At 36.3% G+C, this 24,188-nt stretch overlaps 2 protein-coding genes across 2 annotated transcripts; both read right to left on the bottom strand.

Moving 5' to 3' along the window:
• Positions 1 to 11,632: 11,632 nt before the first annotated feature.
• LOC114720117 (xyloglucan endotransglucosylase/hydrolase protein 9) lies at positions 11,633 to 13,875 on the bottom strand. The gene is made up of 4 exons (XM_028905729.1): positions 13,658 to 13,875; positions 13,310 to 13,410; positions 12,641 to 12,834; positions 11,633 to 12,217 (listed from the first exon to the last, which is right to left on the bottom strand). Exons 1-4 carry the CDS (start codon positions 13,815 to 13,817, stop codon positions 11,782 to 11,784), a joined length of 891 nt encoding a protein of 296 aa, XP_028761562.1. The 5' UTR covers positions 13,818 to 13,875; the 3' UTR covers positions 11,633 to 11,781.
• Positions 13,876 to 21,046: 7,171 nt separating this feature from the next.
• LOC114720156 (BTB/POZ domain-containing protein At3g19850-like) lies at positions 21,047 to 23,134 on the bottom strand. Its single transcript, XM_028905777.1, is given in 6 exon segments — positions 21,047 to 21,147; positions 21,149 to 21,210; positions 21,213 to 21,533; positions 21,536 to 21,578; positions 21,816 to 22,727; positions 23,105 to 23,134. Coding segments are annotated over 6 exon segments (1,401 nt in total). The 3' UTR covers positions 21,047 to 21,114.
• Between the last annotated feature and the right edge of the window lie 1,054 nt (positions 23,135 to 24,188).

Raw genomic sequence — 24,188 nt, 5'->3', positions numbered from 1 at the left:
TTTTTTTAAAAAAAAAGAGATATATTTTAACATAGTGCATCAGATTTTTGTCTCAGACATCTAAAAATAACATGAAAAAATTAACATTTAAAATAGATGCGTATTTTGGTAATGTTAATTGGTACAATTAAATATGAATTATTACTAATTATTATTTATAAATATTGTTATATTTTGTTATTATTAATTAAATTATATTATTTTAATATGACCGGTCTGACTCCAATTAGATCCTGATCTGATCCACTGATCTTTAACTCACTGTCTCAACTAGTTTAGTGACCAGTCCGGTTTTTTGTTCCTTACATGGAAGCTGTGGCGTGGATGAAGTGGGCCCGGGTGTGATAATTGGGCGGCACGTAACTTAGTAGTGAAGGAAACACTCTCTTTTTCTTTCTCTCTTTTTTTCCCCAGAACACAACATAATAGGCTCATAATTGGGAGTGGAGCTAATATATTCGCATAATTTTGTTTCGCTTATTTGATTTCTGAATCTTATAAATATATAGAATTGTATGCCTTGGAAACACCGACCAGTTCCAGCCAGCAACACGGACACCGCCCTCCATGGAAACCATCCTGACATTAGATGACCTCCTTATACCAGATGACCTCCTTATACCGGAAATATGGTATAAGCCACCTCAAACCGAGTACAGCCATGATGATTTCTTGAAGAAAGTTGTTTATTACAAGCCCAGCAAGCTGACAGAGACCACAATCGTGACAAAATGGAGTGAAGTGGAGAAGAGTTTCAAAGAGGGGACATTTTCTGAAGAACACTTGTATACAATCATGAACATCGGCTTCAACATAAAGGATCCTTCCGGTAATGATATTATCGAGATGGATTCAGCTCCAATCGAAGGGACCTTGAAGGGAACCCCTGGTACATCACCCATCCCTGGCTCATCATATCAGCAACTGAATGTTCAAAGTGTAGAGGTCAATCCGATAACACAAGCCCAGCCCACTCTCAGCAAAGAGAGCGGTGAGAGCCAAGCACGAGCTATAAGTTATTTTGCCATGGTGTTGATGAGACTAGCAGTTAAAGATCAAGAGCATATAACCAAGGCATTAGTGAGGATAAAATCTGCATATCCACAGATGTATGGTACTAGATCCACATGGTTGGCAAGTCTCCAGTTTCCGATCTCGTGGGCAAGCAAGGTGAAGACTGGACTGATGATTTACAATGCTATGCGAGGATCACTGGCATACTACTTAGGGGTCACCGAACTGAAGCTGAGTAGAGAGCGTAGTTCTCGAGCATATGGGTTGATGAGATTCGTGATATTTCAGCATTTGGAGTTGTCAGGGATGCAGGCATATCGATTATCTGTAGATCTCATGAAGCATCTGAAGTTCATTACTCTTGATCAGTTCTTAACATGGATCAGCAGTCCTGAAACCGAAGAGGCCGTTAGGATGATCCACGATATAAGAACGGTCTTAGATGACCCTGCCAAGGAGAAAACAGAGCTCCACTGGAAGTATGCCAAGTTGGTTGATCCCACTTACTTCATCAATATGAGCCCCAGAAGGAACAAGTACCTGACCTCTCTATTAGCAAAGCTAACGGTTGCTTATGGGCTAGGAGGTAGAGGAAGTTACGCAACTCCTGAAAATATTGCAGCAGTTTAAGAACATAGGCCCCTTCATCGAGGAGAAAATCTCCAGGCATGTAGAGATCTTCCAAAAGAAGTATGATGAATTGACAAAGCAAGAAGGAAGTATTGGAGGGACGACCTGAAAGCCATTAGGAGGCATCATGACCGCGAGAGTAGGGGAGAAAAACCCAGCTTTTCAGGAAGAGGAAAGAGCAAAACGCCCTTGAGTGCTGCTGTGGACGTGATTGGGTGGGGGGGGGGGGCGCAGACGGATGCATCTTCAAGTTGAAGTGGTTGCATGGGTCGTTTTTGTTGCACCATATATTTCGTGTTTATCAGTGAAGTGACTCCTAATATTTTTGTTATTGCTTGCTCGCTCGCTAGATTTGTGGTAGAAAAACAGTACAATATATCTCTAATGTGTGATTCAGTTGTGTTGTAGTGTTTCGGTTTATATGTTAGCGGCCTCCATTGGCTGCAAATTTGGTACTCGACCTGCTTAATATAAAATTTGTTTAACTATTTTGATTAAATTAAAAAAATTAGTTAAATTATGTAATAATAGTAAATATAGCATATGTTTTCAAAATACCCTCAGTTTAAACTTCTTTAAAAAACTGATATTTCAAAAAATATTTTAAATTATTTTATTAAAAATATAAAATGATAGAATTGATATATGTGTGGAATTAATGAGTAATAAGTACTCACTCACTTTATTAAATATATAGATGTATTATTAATGAGTAATAAGTATTACTATGATATTTAATTATTTAATAGGGATAATTTAGGAAAAAATTAGTAAATATAAGAAATAAATTTTATATTTGAGACCAAAATTAATTTTCTAATTAGGTTCTTAAAGACAGGAGAAGTATGTTTAAGACTGATTCGTATTCAAAATTAGTGGGAGCTATAGCCTAGACGTTGTCTTTTGTGGACTCCGTCCAACTTGCGCCGTATTTACATCTACTCCTCCTCCTCGTCATTTTCAACTGATTTACACACACAGATAAAAACAGTTAAAATTGTTAAATTTGTTATCAAACTTAAGTAATTGTTAATATTATCATTTTTTTTGTTTTTGATATAAGTCAGAGTATCTTTAAATTACTCTAGGTTTAGCCTAATCTCTGTCAAATCGGGAGGGTTAAGACCCTCTTAACAAATACACTTCCCAATATGTGAGTTTGTATTTTCCGTCTTACCAGTAAGATTATTTATCATCTTAACCAATAGCTTATTTGTTACCGACATCATATTAATTTTTATTCTCTTATCACTTTTACTAAAGATGGGCATATCTGATTTTTTTGTTTTGTTTTTGGCCAACAAGCATATCTGGTTAAAAAGTATTTAACCCTCCTTAAAACTAAACAAATAATTTATTTTAAAAAAATACCTGTTTGTTAGCCCCTTATAGTAACAGCTGGAGGGAGTAGATATCATCTTCATGTTGGTTCACACCTATCATTATCCTGCCCCTCCAGAGGGTATAAGTTTTGCTCATTATTGCTGCTTTGAAAAAAAAAAAAAAAAAGTTTCGGCACCTGAGCATATATTTATTATATGGATATAACTTTTCCGGCAAAAAAAAATATTTAGCTACTATCTCCCGTTCTTAATATAAAAATTACTTTAATTTTTAATTTTATTTTAAATAGAAAATCTCAATTCACCTTGTCTATCATATTTATTTTTTTAAAAAAATAGTTATTATAATAGTTGCATATGTTAAAAATTAACTCAAATAATATTTTTAATTAATATAAATTATTAGTGAGGATATGCTAAAAGAGAGAACACATATTTATTATGAACAGTTAATTTAATAAACTGTTTTAGTCTATTAAAATTAGGTAACTTAGGTGTGTTGAGAACCAATAGTATCCCTTAGACACGTCAGCTTGAAGATAATAATTATAACAACCGTTGCTGATTGGGGGAATAAAACTGCTGAATCGTCATGATCATTGAGGATCTCATGTGAGTGGGAATCTGACCTCAATTATGTGAACAAGATCTGATCTCTTGGAAGCGTTCTTTTTCCTTTCTTTTTTATCTTTTGTTAATATAGCATCACCCTGTGATCTTGTTAATTGAACATAGCAATAAATGTCCGCGCAGTTGATCGAAGAATCGAAAAGAAACCGTACACTAATCAGGTATCTTGACTAGCATTTAAGAAGTGATCTCTCGACTTTTGTAAAAGCATTTGGAAAAATTATTTTGCAAATCTTTTTAATTTATCTTGATTTTGAATTAAGTTTTTCAACTTTTTCTTTTTATTCGATCCTTCAACTTATTGTTAAGTTTATTTGTCTCTACTATTAAATACATATTGACGACGTCAAATATTTAGCTTAGCCACTAACGTGTTTGACTAAGCTTTCCTTTTTCTTTTTCTTTTTTGCTCGGTGCTTAGCATCATCTCCTTTCGTAACATTCTTTCTACTTGAAAATGCCTCACGGTTACTTCCCACCTCTCCATAAAACCTTTCCTTCCCTTAATCATAGTCACCCAAGCCTCTTTATCTATTTTCACAGCTGTTGATCAGGGCTCAACTTCCTAACCCCAACGTCTTTGAAGAGTGAAATAGAAACGATACCCAAAAAAAAAAAAAATATCTTACATGTAACATCCGCAACCATGAAAAAAATCATGTGTGTGGTTAGGCTCATTTGATCACCTTCCGTCTTCTCCTGCGGCTCTCATTGGCCATAGTGATAGGATAAGCCCTTTTGTTAATTAAAAGACTCTGTTTGACTTTGTTTGCAGCACAAAAAACAGAGCTGCCATCAATAGTAGCTGTCACTCGAAACTTCAATGACAATCCAATATGCTCTGACTAGCAAACCACCAACCTTGTTTACTGCCGCATGGGTGCTCTCCAAAGCCAACGTGCATGTCTTATACTTCCTTTTTAATGTTGATGCTTTTATCTCCCTATTCTTTGCCTCCCCTCCATTCATCCTTTTATTTCACTTGTCATTTTTAACTTTTGGATGTTAAATACATATATATATATAATATACACGCACCAAACAAAAACAAATAAGATGTATGTACTGTTTCCTCCAATATGTTATTCATTTATCCCGGTTCATGCTCTGCTGAGCCTCCTGTAGATTTCAGTGCTTGTTAATTCTGCCATATCCACGAAGCAGTCAATTTGATTAAAGTTCACTTTTTTATTTTAGTTTTTCTTTTCCTGAAGCGATTCCAAACTCGAACGCATTATGGCCGGTTAAAATGTTAGGCTAAGTTATCAAAGTGGATGCGAATATGATAAGGTGCTTCTGGCGTTTACAAGACAGATCAGCTCCATGCTTTTGCTTTTAATTTTGGGTACAGTTTTGCTTTTTCTTTTAGCAATTCATCATGGCGTATTATCAGGACCCACGGTTGGATAATTTGAATTAGCAAAAGGTCAAACAAAAATAAAGAATGGGCCCACGCAACTTTTCCGCCTAGGAGCCATTGAATGAGGTCCGTTATACTATAATTATTGCCTTCAGAGCGCGGAAATCAATCATCACCTCTTAGGTCCTCACTGATGACGACTTTGATGCTGTGGAAATGTACCAGGATTAATTTTCCACAGATGCTTTAAAGCTAAAGCTCCCCGCGTGGAAGAAAGACCTATGGGAAGAGATATCTTAGTAGCAAAGTCTCATTGGATTAGTCTATTATTAGTCGGATATCTAGTAGTAGGATCCATACAAAGCACTAGGCACCGAATGAATAAAGGGTTATTCATTAACCAAAAAAAAAAAAAAGATCCGCGTATTAGAAGGCAGTATGTGAGTCTGTTTGGCTGCGTAATTGAAAAAAATAAATATAGGGCTGGTAAAACATCCTAACCCACAGTTACAAGTTGGTTCGTGACGGGTTGCGGACTACACAGTGCAGGCTCTCAAAAGGCCTTTTTTGGTAGGTTAGCAAAAGAATTCATTTTTTCCCCTTCTTACTTTTTTTTAATGTTTTTTTAAATGTTAGTAGTTATATATAATCAAAAATAAAAACACCGGAAATGATATGGAATATTACAAATATCCAAATAAAAATTACAACACAATAAAATACAAATAGTATATGATTGTCTAATTTTTCAATATGATGATACACAAATTCACATATTTTTTTCCAATGAAACCAACGAGCAACACTGAATAACCCTCTTTATCTAATTATTTCTAATAACAATAAAGTTTGAAGTGAAAATCTGCCTTACTTTTGGCTTCATTATTATTTTAAAAAAAAAATAGGTGGGTTGACCTGCCAACCCGCCGCGGGTTCGAGTTACGATAATGTGGGTTATATTTTTTGAAGTAATGGTATGTTGGCTTTTGTCGCGGGTTTCAAATTATGACGGTGCGGGTTATGTTTTTTGAAATGACGCCGAGTTGGCTTTTGGCCAACCCTAACCCATTATTTTTTGCGGGTTGACAGGTTGGATGTATTACCGGCTTTAGGTAGATGTAGCTTTTAGGAGGCAAAAATCAGATTAGGTTATTTTATTATGTTTAGCATCATATTTAGGCATAAGTCATTTGCTTAAAAAAGTTACTTTAAGTCACAAGCTGCTTTTTATGGCTTATATCTTATTTTGCTCATGCAAAAATTGCTTTTCAAGATCGAAAGATACTTTTATTCTTAAGTTTGTGTTCTCTCTATATTTGTCTCTACATATTCAATACATTTCCTAACCGATTTTTAGTTGTTTATTTTTAATACTCTTTTAAATAAAGAATAAATTTTAATAAAATTTTTATAACATTTTTAATATTGTTTTTTATTTTATATTTATATAAATTGTACAGAGCATATCATTCAATTTATTACATAATATTATTTGGTTAAAAAATTTCATATTACTATGATTTCTAGTTTAAATGTATTTTATTCATTAAATATAACTCTTCCCTATTATAATAATTTAAAATTATTATATTTTGTAAATTTATTTTTTATCATTTTTTAATATTCAATAAAAGTCATACTTATTTTTGTCGTTTTATAAACTCATTTTACTTATCCAATCATAATCAAAATAACTTTTATAAAAATTAATCCAAATATAAATCATATTATCTTTTACTCAATTTTATGTTTCTAGAAATTAAATTAAAAATGAGTTTTTTTTTGGGCCGAAAATTTAAACTAACATGTATTTCACTGGGGACAATCAGTGCTTTCCTCCTTATAGTCGTTTATCTAAATTTTCATGCCACCAAACAATATATTCTCTATTGGTCCCCAAGGCAACCTACGAGGTTTGTTCCCGTTTCGAGGTACTCCTTCTGTTCTATTTTATAAACAATAATTATTGTCTTTTCTTGTTCTTAAATAAAAATAATACTAGTATTTACAAGTTATCTTAGATTTTTATAACAAATTTTTTATTTTATTCTTATTAATTACTTATTTTAATATCTAATATAGTTATTATCTTATTTTCTAAACTACATCTCTCCATTACACATTCTCTCTTTCTATAACGCTCTTTATAATAATTTTCTTATTATCTCTCTTATACATATTTTTAAAAAATAATTTTAAATTTATACATATTTATTATCTTTTAACTAATTTTAATTAATACTCCTCCGGTCCTTAATATAAGACCCATTTAACTAATTTGATTAGATTAAGGAAGTTAGGTAAGTTAGTTAATTATAAGAAAATTGATAAATATGAAAAATGGGTCTTAGATTTAGGACCAAAACTAACTCAACAATTAAGTCCTATATTAAGAACTAGAAAAGTATTTTGATGTAAAGAAACGGAGGGAGCATATTTGATCTTGGACCCGCAAAGAGAGTACCCGGTGGCCAATGAAAGGGAGAGTAAAATTTACGGATTCTGTCGATTGACTGAACGGGAATCCACAACAGACATAAGTCAACATTTACAAAATACTCTCTTCTCTACTAAATATAAAATCTATTTTATAATATAATTTACATTATAAAATAGTCTCATATTTAGAGTTAGAAAAGTAGTAGGAAAATATATTGATCCTGTTCTTTTGTTTTTATTTGATTTTTATTTTGATTTTAAATATAAAATTTTAATCTATTTTATTTTTTATATTTATTTATTTTTTTAAAGTAGTCCTTATAATGATAGTTCTAATTAATGCATTTAATTAACAAGAATATTTTAAAAAAATAATATATATTTATTATAAATAACTAACTTAACTAATTTTTTTAAATTTTTTCAAGTTAATTAATTAGTTTTTACAGTATGCCGCGCTAGGAAGATGTTGGAAAGATCTGGGTGCTTTCATCAGTAGCGTGGGCGATACTAATGGTGACGGGGACACACACACACACGCGGCAGAAATGGCTGGGAAGCTGGCGGGGTCAAACGGTCTAATTTCCAATGGCGCGGGCAACAGCCACCGGCCCGCTTCATTCAGCCGTTGTTACTCCCGCAAAGACCGGAGGAAGTCTAAAATTTTGACGTTGCCGCCGACTGCCACACTTCAACCCTAAACTAAATAAATTCCCCTCTTTTTTAATTCCACCCTCTGACGTGTGAATTGACTTTGTTTTACAACGAAACTGCTCTTGGGCCTCCGAAAACAGTTCTTTTATTCTCTTAGAACCCAGGCCCAGCTGAAAATTAGAGCCAATAGATATCTGGACGGGTTTGCTTTTGGGTATTTGGGCTAAATCCAAATAATTTGTTTAATGATTTTACTATCAAATTTTGTAGTAAACTCGGGGTACATGTAAAAATGAAATTTTAAAAAACAAAGAATGATTATGCAGTGAGGTGACGTGAAATCATCTGCTGCAAATTAATCCATGTCGTTTCATTATGAAATTATCATTGAAAACATTTTTTTTTTGTATTTTTGATCCGATTGGCAGAGCAAAAGCCAAATAAGATGATCAAGAGGAGGACGCAATGCTGTCCGTTATTAAGCCTGGAACAATCTTTTTCGCCAACACTTTCATTTTATGCATCTCATTTACCCACGCAGCAATCTACAATGATTCATTATTGGGGATTTCTTCAATTTGAAATATATCTCTTACTTTTTTGGTGCTTAATATAAAACCTATTTAACTAATTTGATTAGATTAAAGAACTTAGGTAAGTTAAATAATTATAAGAAATGTGACACATTTTTCCTAAAACACCATAATCATCTTTCTTAATACCTCTCTCTCTCTCTCTTCTATTTGATTATAGTGAAGGGAATATCCATAGAGATAATTTAGAGAAAAATGATAAATATGAGAAATAAGTCTTATATTTAGGATCAAAACCAACTCAATAATTAGGTCCTATATTAAAGACGGGAGAAGTGTGTGTATATCAAGTCCACTTTCCATTACCTTCACATATATTCTAAAAATATTTAATGATACATCAGCATACAAACATTCTCATTTTCTAAAACACAGCACGTATTTCTCTTATTTTGTTTTACTTACTCGATTTCTGAATCTTACAAATATATGATTGTTTGCTTAGAATTGACTAGAATTACACTGCTTCATCCTAGCAAATTTTCTTGAAAGACATGGTGATGTGCGCTAATGATGGCAGATTAAGAATTGAGATATACTAGGGATTTTTTTTGTAAGGATCATTTTTGTTTATTTTTTACTTTTATTATTTAAGAAAAAAACTCAGATCAAGTTGTTTAGAATCTATCATGTCAAATTCTCTAATTACAAATAGCCAAATTTCTTTTTTTATTTAATGTTAATTTATAATCTAGTACTATTAAATGTTAATATTTAAAAAATGGGAAACAAAGAACTTAAAAATACAAGTAATTTGATGTGGGCATTTTTTGTTATTTAAAATTGTTAGGATTTTCTTTTTAATTATGGGAGAGTTTATTAATTGCTGCCTCGCAGTCTCAAGCGTGGTAAAATTTGTCAGCTTTCTGTAAAAGTAAATTGCCCCTCTCAATTAAACCGAAAGGGAAAAGCCCCCTTCATCATGACAATTGACAAATTGCACCTTATTATTATTATTATTATTATTATTTTGTGTATGAAATTTCATATTCCTTTTTTTCGTGACTTGTTATCATCTTCGCGTTGGTCCGCATCTATTATTGTCCCGCCCCTCCAAACCTATCTGCTTTATCGTTCCAAGTTTTCTTAGGGTATAACTTTTGGTTTCGCTTAACTACAATCATTGGCTTTTAATATTTTTTTCTAAAATATCTCCTTTGGCACATTATCATATGAGCATATATTTATTAGTAGTATCTTGATTTAACCTAACTACGTCAACTTAAAGATAATAATAACAATTTACCATTAAAAAATAGTACATTATCACTCCCGTTGATTGTATGCCAATTGACATTAATTTGAGAACAGATCTCATTTGAGTGGGAATCCGAGCTGAATTATGTGCATAAAGTCTGATCTTTTGGGAGCTTTTTCTGTTCCTTTTATTTTGTTAATAGAGCATCTACCTTCCACCCTTTGATCTTGCTAATTAAACCTAATTATAAATGTCATAGTAGTTGATCAAAGGAAAAAAGAGCCCCGTGCACTAATCAAGCATTTTTGACTCTGCGTCATTTGTAAATCCAGCAGTAGTAATAATTAACCATGGAGGAGGGGAGGGTCCCTTGTCCACGTCAATTGATTACTTCATCGGCCTTGTCTCGCTTTGAATTTTGCTTTCTCTTTCAACCCCAAACAACTTTTTCTCCCATCCCTCTCTTGCTCCTCATCCCTGAGCGTTAGAAGTTGAAACTCCACATATGTGTTTTGGACTGATTTCCCAAATTCGAACCCAAAGCTCTGTCGGCTGCTCTCACTTTGTCCTCGTATGCTCGGCCTTTTGCGTCCTCCAAGGGAATAACATTCTATTCTTTGATCTCTTTCTGGCTACAGGTCACAAGCCTATTCTCTTTGATAGACTCGGATGAAACGTTGCGAGTGGCAGACATTTAAGTGAAAGAGATGCTCCCACCAATATCTTATTCATTCATCCTGGTACACGCTCTGCTGTTCAGCCCATGGATTTCACTGCTTTCCAATGATGCCATATCCACAAAGTAATTAATATGATTAAAGTTTACTCTTCTTTTGCCCCTTTCCTGAAACGATTCCAAACATAAAACGCATTATGGTTACTTAAAATGTTGGACTAAGTTATCAAAACGGATGCCAATATGATAAGGTTCTTTCGGTATTTACAATACAAATCAGCTTCCCTGCTTTTGCTTTTCTTTTAGCAATTCATCATGGCATGTTATCAGGACCCCACAGTTGAATCATTTGAATTAGCAAAAGGTTAAACCAAAATAAAGAATGGGCCCGGTCAACTATTCCGCCCATCAGTCATTGAACGAGGTCGATATACAACCATTTGTCTTTACAATGCAGAAATCCATCATCGGCCTTTAACGTCGCTCTTATTAAAGACGACTTTGATGCTTTAAGCTCGACACATTGGGAGGAGGACTTTGTCTTTCTAACGAGATTATTTAAGTGAATTATTAGGAACGGTGTCAACCGCACTAAAAGCAACGCATATTTCACATGTTTGTTGTCAAAGCTAAACGCCTGATTTTAAGAAACAGTGTTTGCAAATCATCCCGATTCCATGACCTGAAACTGAGAAGGGTGGAATTATATCATGTTTTGTTGAAATATTAAGGTTAAATCTATGATTCTGTACTCATCCAAGCCGTCCATATTCACTATTTTTTTATTGACAAATGAGCGCACGCACAGTAATATATATTCCCGAGTTCATATGCTGTTTTTTTTTTGTTAATAATACTAAATAACATTACTTATCCAAAGCAATGATCTATTCTATATTCCCGAGTTCATATGTTTCAATCGGGGCTTTTTCCCCCAGTCATTTATCTAAAATTTCGTACCACCAAACGATATTTTTGCTCTTCCTGGTCCCCAAGGCAACCCCGTGAGCGAGTGGCGCCCCTCAATTCCCATTCCGAGGCATGTTTGATAGTGGAACCCGCACACACACAGTAAGCGATAGCAAATGTGAGATAGAGCGAGAGAGAGCAAAATTTACGAATAAAGTGGATTGATTGGACAGGAAACCACAGAACAAATAACTTACATTCACAAAATAGCAGGAAAATATAATACATAGCAACATGAAGAACATGTTGGAAAAGACAGGGGTGATTTGATTTCATCAGTGGCGTGGGCGATAGTGACGGTGATGGACACACTCGGCGGGAATGGCTGGGAACCTGGCGGTGTCAGAGCAATAGTCATACACCATATGCTTGGCCTTAACCCACTTCAGCTGATGGCTCTGGTGCACATTAAGCTCCGACATCGTCGGCTCGTCCCACCAATACTTCTTATCCTCGCTGCTACTGCACCTCTTTGCATTATCCGCCGTCGCCACCGTCCCCGGACACTCGCACGCATTGATTTCGAATCCCTTGTACGTCGCCACGAACGGTGCGTGGCTCCAATCAGTCTTCACTCGACCACCCTGAGTTGCCCAATCGTCTGCGTTCCATATTGAGCTGTAAATTCCCATCGCTTGGTCCTTCGGGAATGGAATGCCTTTGTGTTCCAAGTTTGTGTGCACTCTTATTGGGGTGTCGTCCACTAAGAATCTGATTACAGCATATCATATTATACGAAATATTAGAAATAGAATAATGATAATGGTAATAAGAATACTAGTAAAAGGTAAGCATCTCCAGAGAAATTGCCAGAAACAAAGGAAATAGACGTCTCTGTCTCTATCCCCGTTTCTCTGCGATGTTCCCATCAGTGGTATTGGCTCAAAATGTCTTGTATTCCTTCTTCTTTCAACAGAGCCTGTTGTTATGTGACCCGATGGGGACACAACGACACAAGCCATATCATAGCTCAAACACCAATTATTATAAAGGGCTCTCTGCTACATATCCATGTGAAGACAGCCCTCTTTTCTCTTTTCATTCATTCTGTACTTTTGATTTTAATTATGGAACACCGGCAACGGTGCCTAGCAAACTAGAATGCAAAACAGAGATTGAGTTCTTGGTGCTTACACAACTTGGCGCTGATTCCAGAAGATAGAGTATGCATGGAAATCCTTGCTGGGGTCGAACCAGAGGTTAAGTCTCTGCTCCCTATTGCCCACTCCATTTACGTACACGTTGGTCTGGACTGAGTATGGTTCACCCGTGGTGTTGCCCAAGAACTCGAAATCAAATTCATTGTGATTTGGACCCTCCGATGACATCTGCATCAACCGAATAGGTCAGTGCTGGGTCAGTTATCCAGCCACTAAGGTTATGGACAGATAAAGGTTTATTCTTCAAATTAATTATCGGAATCATAAACGGACAACCACATATTTAATCAGATTGAAAACGAAGAGCTTCCATCAAATTCGAACAGATGTCCAATCGAGAACCGTGTTGACCACACTAATAAATGCTTGATGTAATTGGATATAAAGTCATTCACGGGTTAAAACGAGTAGGCAGCGGTGTCCCGCTTGTCTAGAATAAACCCAAGTTCTTAATTTGTCTGTTCCTTGAAAATGTTCAGTGCATGAAGCTGAATAGTACGTAAACAATTTAATTAATTTGTTTAGGAGCAGGGACAATCAATGCACGGGGTAGTTCGGGAGCAATAATCCCAACAGCCCCTAATAAAAGAGTAAGCTAGCTTTGTTCTCCCTTGAGAAAAGAGAAGTTGCAGTATCCACTTACATAGAAAGCAGTCACAGTCCCAGCAGAGTCACCCTCCACAAGCTTGAGCTGAATGCTCACTCTCCCAAACATATACTTGCTTTTAGATGCAAAACCAGCACCTGAAACGTTCAAACTAAGATTATTATGGGTGTTCCTGTGAGCCCAATGTCATTATCGATATCGATCCAGGACAACAATTTTCTGGGGAAAAAAAAAGAAGAAGAAGAAGAAACCGCGCACACACTCTTCGGCATTCAGGGATGATTTGTATTGCAGTGTTCAAGGCATCTAGCCTCGGAATAGAGGTGAGTTTCTTCTTATTAATTATTTCGTCCAGGAATCAAAAGGGAAGGAGTGGAAAATTACCGGAATAGTTGTCAAGTTTGAGCTTGACGAGTTCTCCTTCATACATGAAATGGTCTAAAGCCCAGCTTGGCTGGAAAAGTTGCTCAAACTTGGCGGAGGAAGCCAACCCCACCAACATCAGACCCACAAAAAACCCCAGAAAACCAGACATTCTAGACATGATGGCAGTGAATGCAGAAGGAAGGAGGAGAGGAGAACAGGCGAATGGGGAAGCTTCTGCTGTGAGGGCGTGAGAGTGGGAGCAGAGAGTGTGGGGTTTTATAGGCAGTAAGCAATATTTTCAAATAAGAGGCTTGTCTGAGAAGGGCCGATCCGAGAAGCCACGTCATCAGCCACGAGGGACAACAAATTCCGAGGAATGAGAAAGAATTAGCCGTTGGTGGGGGTGACCACAGATAGCTGGCGAAAGCTGTGAAGTGTCAGAGGGTCAGTGGTGGAGTGGTGGGGGCAGAGGGCCGATTGCAACGAATAAAAGAAGGACATGTGGAGGAATACAGCTGGAAGGTTTGAGTGTCCAGCTGTGAGTACATGAGTGAATTTTTAAAAAAGGGCGCAGCTTTTTCTTCCAAGGCGTTTTGATTCCACAGAAAAGAGGGATATGTTAATTGTTAAGCAGATCCGAAGGCCCTGAATGCTTTTAGGTCATATGATGGAGGGTGAGGACTGAGGTGGGGGGCGTGAGAGGTTCCTAACCCTTTCTCTTTCATGATTTTAGGTGCTTTCATCACAGCATTTCCAGCTGGACTCTACTACCACCAGGCCCCACTTTCCCAGACCATGGCAATGCCCCCTTCCCTCCTCACAGTAAATGGGATGCAAAACTTTCACCACTTTTAGTACTTGCACCGCATAATATAAATATGATAACATAATAGCAGAAGAAAACAAGATAAATGAGAATGAAAAAAAAGATTTTCAAGGTCAAAAAACAAAATGAAAAAAGATTGTTTATAACATTGAAAAGCATATGCGCATTGTGTCAATATACAATATCCGAACAAAGCAATGAGCACAACTTTGAAACCATGGATAGGATTCGTTTATATATTTATGGTGGTTGTATTAGATATCTTGTAGATAATATTAAAGTTATAAAAATTGTACTCCTCCTCCTATTCTAAATATAAAACCTCTATATACACTATAAAATAAGTATTATATTCAGGATAAGAAGAATAATATTTATAAATGACATTGAAAGAGTAAAGGGTCTCGCAAAGGGGAATAAGTTTTTTATTTGGTTGGGGAAGTATTTTTCTAAAATGGAAGGACGCGCGAATATCTGTGTGGATGTCGGGGGAATGGAACAGAATACCGAAGCAGAGAACATTTTTCTAATAGAAAGGAACATTGGATGAGATCTCAAAGGGAAGAATGGGCGAGTGGGGGTTAGCATATTTGGGGATTCAGGAAGCCTTGTTTTGGTTTCTATGTTATACTCAAATCTTGTCCCCTATCCCCACCCCGTCTTCATGTAAACCCTTCAGCTATGGTTTTTATTTCTTTTGGTCAATAGACGGAAGTAGTGGGGCGCCCAAATCCATGAAGAAAGGAAAGAAGCAGGAAACTAGACACTTTACTGTCTCCTTTTTTCGTAAGAGTTTCTTACAGTGTGGGCTGTAAAAATGCGGGAACCCCTTTGCCTTGCCCCCTCAGATTTAGATATTTTGGTGGGGCATGTCAGTACACCTAACCTGTCAGAAAAGTGAAAAAATTTAAACAAAGTGAGGTGTGATTGACGTCTAAGAGGAGCCACCTCCGTTGTTGATTGACATCTGAGAGAAGGCCCCTCCTCAGTTATTCTGCTATCGCAGTTTCAATCCAAAAACGCATTAATGGTTACTTGGTGCAGTTTATTTAATTCAAAGCGGGGAAGGTGGTGGCCAGAAGAAGCCTCATTGCTCCCAAGTCCTAACCAAGCAATGCCAACTTCAGAGGCAACGGACTATTTTAGTAAATTAAAAGAGTCATCTAATCAATTTTAGCGTTGCCACCATAAGATTCCATGATCAACCTTATGTACTGAACGTAGTTTAAGATGCAGGGCGTGCCTTTTTTTTTTTTTTTTTAAATATCGAGTGGGTATGTAGATGGTAACTTGTTATTCATCGGATACGAAGACAATTCATTAAGAGCGGGATCGGACAGCTTTTGGAGATCAATATTTGAGGGTGAAAGCAAGGTGGGCATTAAATCCCATCACAGGGAGACATGAATGAATGAATTGAATAAGCATGCAGCTGGAGTTGCAGAGAGTGGCATCCGATGAAAAAGGATCTCCTGATAGGGAATAGAGTCGAGAAAGTCATACCACAGTGTACAGCATGCCGCTGTGTTTATGGAAGTATTTAATCCCTTGTATTTAATACGAAAACTAGTTTCTTGTTCATTTTAATTTTAAATATAAAATCTTCATTTATTTTATTTTTAATAGTTATCTATTTTTTTTAAAAGTTATCATTATATTAGTTGCACATATTAAATATTTCATCAAATAACAGTTTTAGCTAATACACATAATTAGTAAAGATATTTTGAAAAAGATAATACCTATTTATTACAAATAACTAACTTAACAAAAAATTTTTATATACAAAAATTAGTTAGTTAGCTATTATATTAAGAACGAGAGGTGGTAATAAATTCACTTAAAAAAAGTTGCAATTTTAAGTTTTCTTTGGCCGGGATTTTCTTAATGGCTATATATACTGATGTTTGGGAAATTAACTCATCAAAATCTACGATTTCTCTCGCCTGTTCCGTGCACAGTCACAATGCGCGCATGTGGATAATAATGCAAAACATGTTGATGTTAATAGGGATTAGGGAGGCACGTGAGGTGTTTAAAAAAACTGAGAGTAGGTACTGATGAGATGCTTAGTGCTCGTCACCTCCACTCGACTCAGAGTTTAAATATTAATATTAGGCAACCCATAAATAAAATAATAGGAAAAAAGATTCTATTGTATTGAATATTAATACAAACGAAAAGCAAGATGCAAGAGTCCCGAGTTAGATCGAGCCGCCTCTCTCTCTCCCTCTCTCTCCCCCCCAACACACACACACACGGAGGAATCCTGGCCAAAACAAACAATATCTAATTTGCCTCCATAACGTAGGAGTAGGAAGATCTAAGTAATCGGTAATGTCTCCAAACTGGGTAATTAGTATCACAACCCTTTCGTCAGAAAGGCACAAGGCCAACAGCCTTTATACAATTAGGATAGAGAATAATTTTCTTATAGCTTTTAGACCACAATTAGCAAACAACTTTGCCATCCACCTGACATCAGTTTGCAACGAAATTGCAATCCACCTGACCTCAGTTTGCAACGAACTCGATTTCTTCATCTTTGTTTTCCCAGCGCCTTCCAACGAAATTCTAGATACGGGCTTTTGAGCAGGGTTGCTCTAAATCTCTTTATAGACCAGTCAAGTACTGGATATTCTATTGGGCCGAAAATATAGATTGGGTGAGTGAGATCAGAGAGCAGAGGCGGATTCAAGACAAGAGGCTTGGTTTTAAAGCCCATGGATGTGGTTGTAGCCCATAGTGGGATAGAAAGCCCATTACTTTTACCCACAACAACAGTAACAATAAAAAAAACACCCCTAACCCCACCTCTTGGATTGGCTCAAAGTTTATGTGGATGGGGCAGTAGTCCGATACACAGGGAGAGCTGCTTGTGGAGGCGTCATAAGGGATCATAGGGGTCATTGGATAGCTGGATTCTCCCATTATCTAGACTGTTGCAGTGCTCAGGAGGCAGAGGAGTGGGCTATACTAAAGGGACTTAAATTTGCTTGGGAAAGGGGATTAAAAAAAGTCATTTTAGAATCTGATTCTCAGACATCAATTGATAGAATATATACTCAAAGTCTCTCGCCTTCCGAAAGTTTGGTCTTACTTCAGATTCGAAGCATGCTGGGCCTTGACTGGAGTCTACAGATTCAGGGCATATCACGACAGCAGGACCATTTGGCGGATGCGATGGCTAAGTTGGGATTGTCAAAGTCTGAAACCTTCGATTATTGTCCGCAGCATCTTAGGACGAGTATGATACCGGATAGTATGGGACTAATTTGCCCCACTAGTTAATGTTTTTGCTTTCTTGGGCCTGGCCCTCTTTCGTATTAAAAAAAAACTAACCATGGATGCGTTTATAGCCCTTAGTGATAAGTGAATCAATTCATATAATTAGAATCCCTTCTTGGCAATACCAAAAAAAAAAAGTCCCTTCTCCGTTGGCTCAGGTGTCAGGTGTGGTCTCGCGGACCAAAGAACGAATGATTTGGGCATAACTCGTCATAACTGAAAACAGCTCAACATGTGGTATGAGCTTCCTCTTACAATCTTTTTGCTTCTTCTTCTTCTTCCATATCTTTTAATGATTCAGATGTAGTATTTCATGTATTAATTTTTTTTATACTGCAGATGTGAACTGTCGAGATTAAATTTTAAAATTTAAATTTATTTATTTGCATTTTAAAAATATCTTAATAATATTTTATAAGATATTACACGTAAATCGTCTATTTTTTTTAATGTAAGGGTGGAGAAGAGATTCTGAGAGGATTTGAATCCTTGATATGTATGCTTATGATCTAATTTGTTAAAATTCCTCATTGCCATGTATGTTTAATTTTATATGCAACGTAAAAGTTCTCCTAGTATGAATAATCAAATATAAAGTAGGACATTCGAGCTGTTTGAGTACCACCCGCGTTAGGTGGTTTTCCCTTCAGCCTCTGGTAAAAAAAAAAAGAGATACTCCTCTTATCCTTAATATAAGACCTATTTAACTAATTTGATTATATTAAAGAAGTTAAATAAGTTAGTTAATTATAAGAAATGTGACACGTTTTTCCTAAAATACCATAATCACTTTTTTTAATACCTCATCTTCCTCTTCTACTTGATTATGGTTGATGGAGTATTTATAGAGGTAATTTAGAGAAAATTAATAAATATGAGAAATGAGTCTTATATCTAAAACTAAAACTAACTCAATAATTAGGTCCTAAATTAAGGATCGGAGGAATATATATTTAGCAATTAGCATGGTTATTCGTACTTTTGCTTAGAAAAACAAGTCTTTTACAAAAGAGAACGTCAGATATGTCACATGTGGGGTACTTAGGTAGGCACAGCTGAAAGGACAAAGCTACAGGGGATCTCTAATTAAAAGCGGATTTGTTTCTTTAGAATGGATTAATGGGAAGCGGACGATAATCTTGTTTACCTTCTTACTCGAGACTTCTTGTAATTGGTGAAACGTCACGCTTCTATTAAAACTTCAAACTAATCAGTTGATTGATACATCAGGCAAGTCCTTAACAAGCAAGTCAACAATTCAATCCGAACTCACTAAATATTATCTGAAAACAAAATCTAAAGCTGGGTCTGGGCATGCACATTTTCATTATTAAGTTGAAATGCTTTATATGTATATATGTGTATATACGTGTATTTCCTCTATATCCTTTTTTTTATCTGCTCTTTATTAATATAATACACACACACACACAGTCTGGATCTAGTCCTCCCTAGGCGGAGGCCTCTATGGTCGTTTATAGTATTAAACACTGTATGCATACTTTTAGCCTTAATCGTTAGGAACTAAACTAATAGTGTATTCTTTCTAAGATTATAAAGAGCTAAATTATTGAAGGTATATCTTTAGCTTTAGAAGCTATAAAATACATTTCTTCTCAAAACCTGCAAGAAAGGGAAGCAAACATTCACCACAGCTCCCCTGCATTTATTATGATTGCGGCTGCTTCCATGCTTAGCCCCACGGCAGCATGTGCTGTGCGATTATCCGTCAGTCTAAGGGAAACCAAACAATCAGTTTCAATCAGTTGTCAAAAGCATCTTTTCTAGACAATGCTTCGTGCAACCGAGTTGAGGGGCAACTTCACCCTCTTGGTCTTTACAAATTTATGTGCCTCTTGACGCTAGAGTTCGCTTTTACTGACATTTTTCACTATTAGCTTCTTAGGTCTTCCAAGGACAGCTCATCTTCTCGTCAAGCGGTTCGGAATCTGAGTCAACTTCTGCAAATCCTTAATCCGAACGAGCAACTAGTATTCAGAGCCAGTTTATGTACTGTAAAAACATGCAACTGTTTATTATATTGAAGTCGTCAATGGGGCAAAATCTCAGCAGTGGAGGTTGGTGATTCTTTTGTGATCCTATCTTGCTATATTATGTGCCTGTTTAGGAGAACTTAGGAGAACGGTAAAAATCTCGTATAAGCACATTTTATGAAAACTGAGATAAAACTCTTTTCACATGCTTGTCTCGTATTCCGTAAATTATTATTAAAAAGCTACTTATAACCGTTTCAAATCGGACCCTATATACAGGCCTTTCATATAAAAGTTAGTTGATTAATTTGAGTAAATTAAAAAAGCTAGTTAAATTAATTATTTTTAATAAATAGGTTTTTTTTTCTTAAAATATTCTTATTAATGAAATGTATTAGTTAAAACTACTATTATTGTAAACTTTGAGGAAAATAGATAAATAGGAAAGATAAAATAAATTAAAATCTTATATTAAGAACCAAAATAAAAATCAAATGAGTTTTTATATTAAAAATTAAAAATAGTACTTGATATTGATGTCTGTCTCGAGAGTATGAATCTAACTACTGCGCGTCTTATCTCGTGGTAAGCAAACTAACCATAATTTTATCACTTCACTCATGGCTGGATCCATCTGGAAGCTTTAAGTCAAGAGTGACCTATTCAAAAGACCGCGTTGAACAGAGGGACAAACATTCAGAATTTGAACCCGTCAAATGCATCCGAAAAATAGACTTTACCCGTGTGAGAGTTATCTATTCGTGCTTATTTTTAATTGTTCAAACTTAATAAAATGAATTGAAATCTTATATTAAGGACCAAATAAAAATCAAATGAGTTTTTATATTAAAAATTAAAAATAGTACTTGATATTGATGTCTGTCTCGGGAGTATGAATCTAACTACTGCGCGTCTTATCTCGTGGTAAGCAAACTAACCATAATTTTATCACTTCACTCATGGCTGGATCCATCTGGAAGCTTTAAGTCAAGAGTGACCTATTCAAAAGACCGCGTTGAACAGAGGGACAAACATTCAGAATTTGAACCCGTCAAATGCATCCGAAAAATAGACTTTACCCGTGTGAGAGTTATCTATTCGTGCTTATTTTTAATTGTTCAAACTTAGCGGGAATAAGAGGCGCTGGGATACGGATAATGTATTGATTGAGAATTAACTGGTGCTAATATGAGCTCTTATTTCATGGCTGTACAATCAGGAGAGATTCTCCACGTAAACATGATTATATACTCAAACGACTTCAGTTGAGGCAGGAAAGATGCATCAACAACACACAAACTTCATTTCTCTGCTGTACAAATTGCATATTTTGAGTTAGAAGAACAATTCGATCCCCAAAATCTCTGTCACGAACAGAGCTTGGGCAAGGATAGTGCGTAAACTGTTCCCGGATGCTCTTGATTTTGATATTTTTGCCATCTGGGTTTGCATCTTCTTACAGATTTCTCCAGTTCCATAACTCTCCATTGCATTCCTTGCAAATGTGCTCTGAGGTTCTCATTATCAGCTGAAACATCAAATTTCCCAGAATACAGCACAACCTGCTCGCTGGTTTTGCCTTTCCTTCCCTTTTTACCAGCATCACTGGAACTACCAGGCGAATCGTGAAAGAAGAACTTGACTGGAGTAGTTGGAGTACCCTGGAGCAAGTTACTGAGCTTGGATTGCTGAGATATGAGAGCTTGAACAGCAGAATTTGAAGGAAAATTCGTGTTCCGAGAAAGGTGTAGGCAAGCCTCAGCTGAAAGCTTCTCATAATTAAACCACAACTTATCTTCACCCTCTCTTCTTCACACAATCCAGCGTGAACCTATAATACAACTCATTTAGTTCAAGTGTTCAACTAGATTCAACTTCTAACGAGGTTCAGCCAACAACTTCTGGTTATTACTAAGATGTTACTTTAGCATGTCAGGGGAAGAATAGAAAACGATCCGAGTCCCTCACCTAATCAGATAGCTAACGATATGACAGGAATTAGAAACTCCAAATTCCAAACGAACTTTGAAGGATTAATAAAGAACAAAGATAAAATAAAATTGTATACCTTTAGATACATGTCCATTGCATGGTAGAGTTCGTCATATGAATCTCTCGCATAATCAGGCAGTGCGGTGGCAAGTGCCATGAACTTGGAAGGTTTCAAACAAGGATCAGGGGCTATTTCTGCTATATACAAATCTACCAAGATGGCAACTTTCTTCATTCGAATAGGAGTTATCAGACTGGTTTTCCCTTGTCCTAGGAACGCTTTCAAAAATCTCAGAATGAGATTCACATCGTATAATTTTACGCTTTGCCTCAGTTGCAGCAGTCGAAAACTTGGCTTTTGATAGAACAACAGAAACCTACTTATCACAACTTGGTCCAATTTTCTTACAAGCATTGATTGCACCAACTTTTCAATGTTCGGGGGACTCAAAAATACTAGATCATCAAACCACCATGTTGAATGAGAGAAATTTGTCTTGATACTCTCAGTGCTTTTAGAGTCGCATGAAAACCGAAGCCCAGAACTGTCTGGAGAACAAGTAGATGGACATGGACTTGCTTCACAGCCTAAAACCAGCCTCCCAACAAGTGAATCCAAACATTTTCCTAGCATCGATGAAGAATCTGAGACTGACTCTATATTCTGGCACTGCTTCAAGGCAATCAAAAGGTCCGACCATGTCCAATAGCTAGTCTCCGGGAGCAATTTTTCAGTTTGCGCCGATAAATTAGAAAGCCCAGCCACAGATTCTTTCATTTCCATGAATTCAGCAGCACAATGAGCGAGGACCAAATTGGAAGGAGTTATGTCAGTTTTTCCGTTACCATAACAGAATCTTAACATGAGCTCAAAACCTTCTGCACCTCCTGGAAAGTCATGGAATATTACTTTAAGCTTTCTGGTGCTGCCGCTACTAGATTTGCCAAATAGTTTCGATAATTTACCCGAATACTGAGCAACGATATCCTGCAAATTAGACCCATTGAAAAACAGAGTTACACCTGAAGGGACAAAAATGTACGCGATGCCAAAAAAATAGGATCAATGTCAAAATAACCCACCAAAAACATGGAATCAATGGAAAAGCGCACAAATGAGAAAAGAAACGAGGAGAAAATATGAAAAGGAGACAATGAAAAGAAAGTCCACAACTAAAGGTCTTTAATCACCAAAAGAATTAATGTGGTGATAGGGAGGTCGTTAAATTATACATTATGGCAAGCAGGAAGGATCACTATCGAAGTTTCTCGCATAGAATGGTGGAGCAGACAAAGAAATTTCCTTGAAAGCAACCCTTGGCCCCTCTTAAAATACGTGAATAAAACAATCAAAAGCTCTAAAACCATTAAATCCCCAGGACCCCAGCAAACCATGGCAGTAGCAATTAATATGATGTGCACCCAAAACAAAAAAGAGAACCAAAAAAATAAAGAACATAAAGTGCCTTGTGCTTGGGGTTGGGCTTGGGATGATGATAATTTCTATGGCCAGAGAAATGATAAAACAGCAGTTACTGGACCCATACCCCACCTCCTACCTCTCTGCAATGTAGGTGCCAATTAATGATGAGTGGAAAAGTAGGACGTGAAATTACCAAGGATAACTAGAAAACATGGGATGAAAATTTGCAGAAAAAAGACAGGTAGTAAATCATTGGACAGTAATGATTTTTAACTTTTAAGAGTTAAGTTGCAACATTCAGGACCAAGAGAAACCTTCAAACAAAAGATTGAGAAAGTTGAACCCTGTGTGCGTTTACTGTAGATCCCAAACAAACGAGAGAGAAAGGAAAAAGATCTATATCTTTACATTAGAGGACAAACGACCAGATGAAGGAAACCAGATTGTCTTGATAAAAAGGCAATTTCGGCAAAAGGGGAAATACAATTTCAAAGTGGAGCCAAAGGCAGATTTTAAAAACGAAGTTTTGGAGAAGAGGCTTACCTTGTCCACCAGGAAGGTTTCTTGTCCATTTACATCCACTTCAAGTACAGAGCAAACTTCCATAACTAAAGCAATTAAGGAAAACCCAAAACCCGCTTCAAATCAAGAGTACCTTACTTTTTGAAACCTGTATCAAAAGATTCAAGGAAGAGAGAGACGTAAGAGGGCCATAATGGGCGGTGAGAGTGAGAGGAGACCAAACAGACCATATTCTTGCATCAGCAAGAGGACAAAAACAATAGAGACAGACAAGTCCCTTGTAAAGAGGGTCGTACAGTAGTAGTAAATTGGCACACAAGTAATGCAGTTCTCGACACGGGAGAGGATACGAAGACAAAGCTCGAAGTGTATGAGAAGCAACAAGGCATATAAAGACAGAGGAATGGCATATAAAAAATAAAAATGCATGGACGGACTATGAGTCAGAGAGAGATATTGAGAGGAAAAGAATCAGAAAAATAGAAATTAACCTGCTGTTTAAAG

The sequence above is a fragment of the Neltuma alba genome, unplaced genomic scaffold (genome assembly GCF_004799145.2).
Source record: "Neltuma alba isolate B1F8T4 unplaced genomic scaffold, ASM479914v2 tig00011968_pilon, whole genome shotgun sequence".
In the NCBI taxonomy this organism is placed as follows: Eukaryota; Viridiplantae; Streptophyta; class Magnoliopsida; order Fabales; family Fabaceae; genus Neltuma; species Neltuma alba.
The sequence above is the reverse complement of the archived record's forward strand: the minus strand, read 5'-3'. Positions and strand labels throughout refer to the sequence as shown.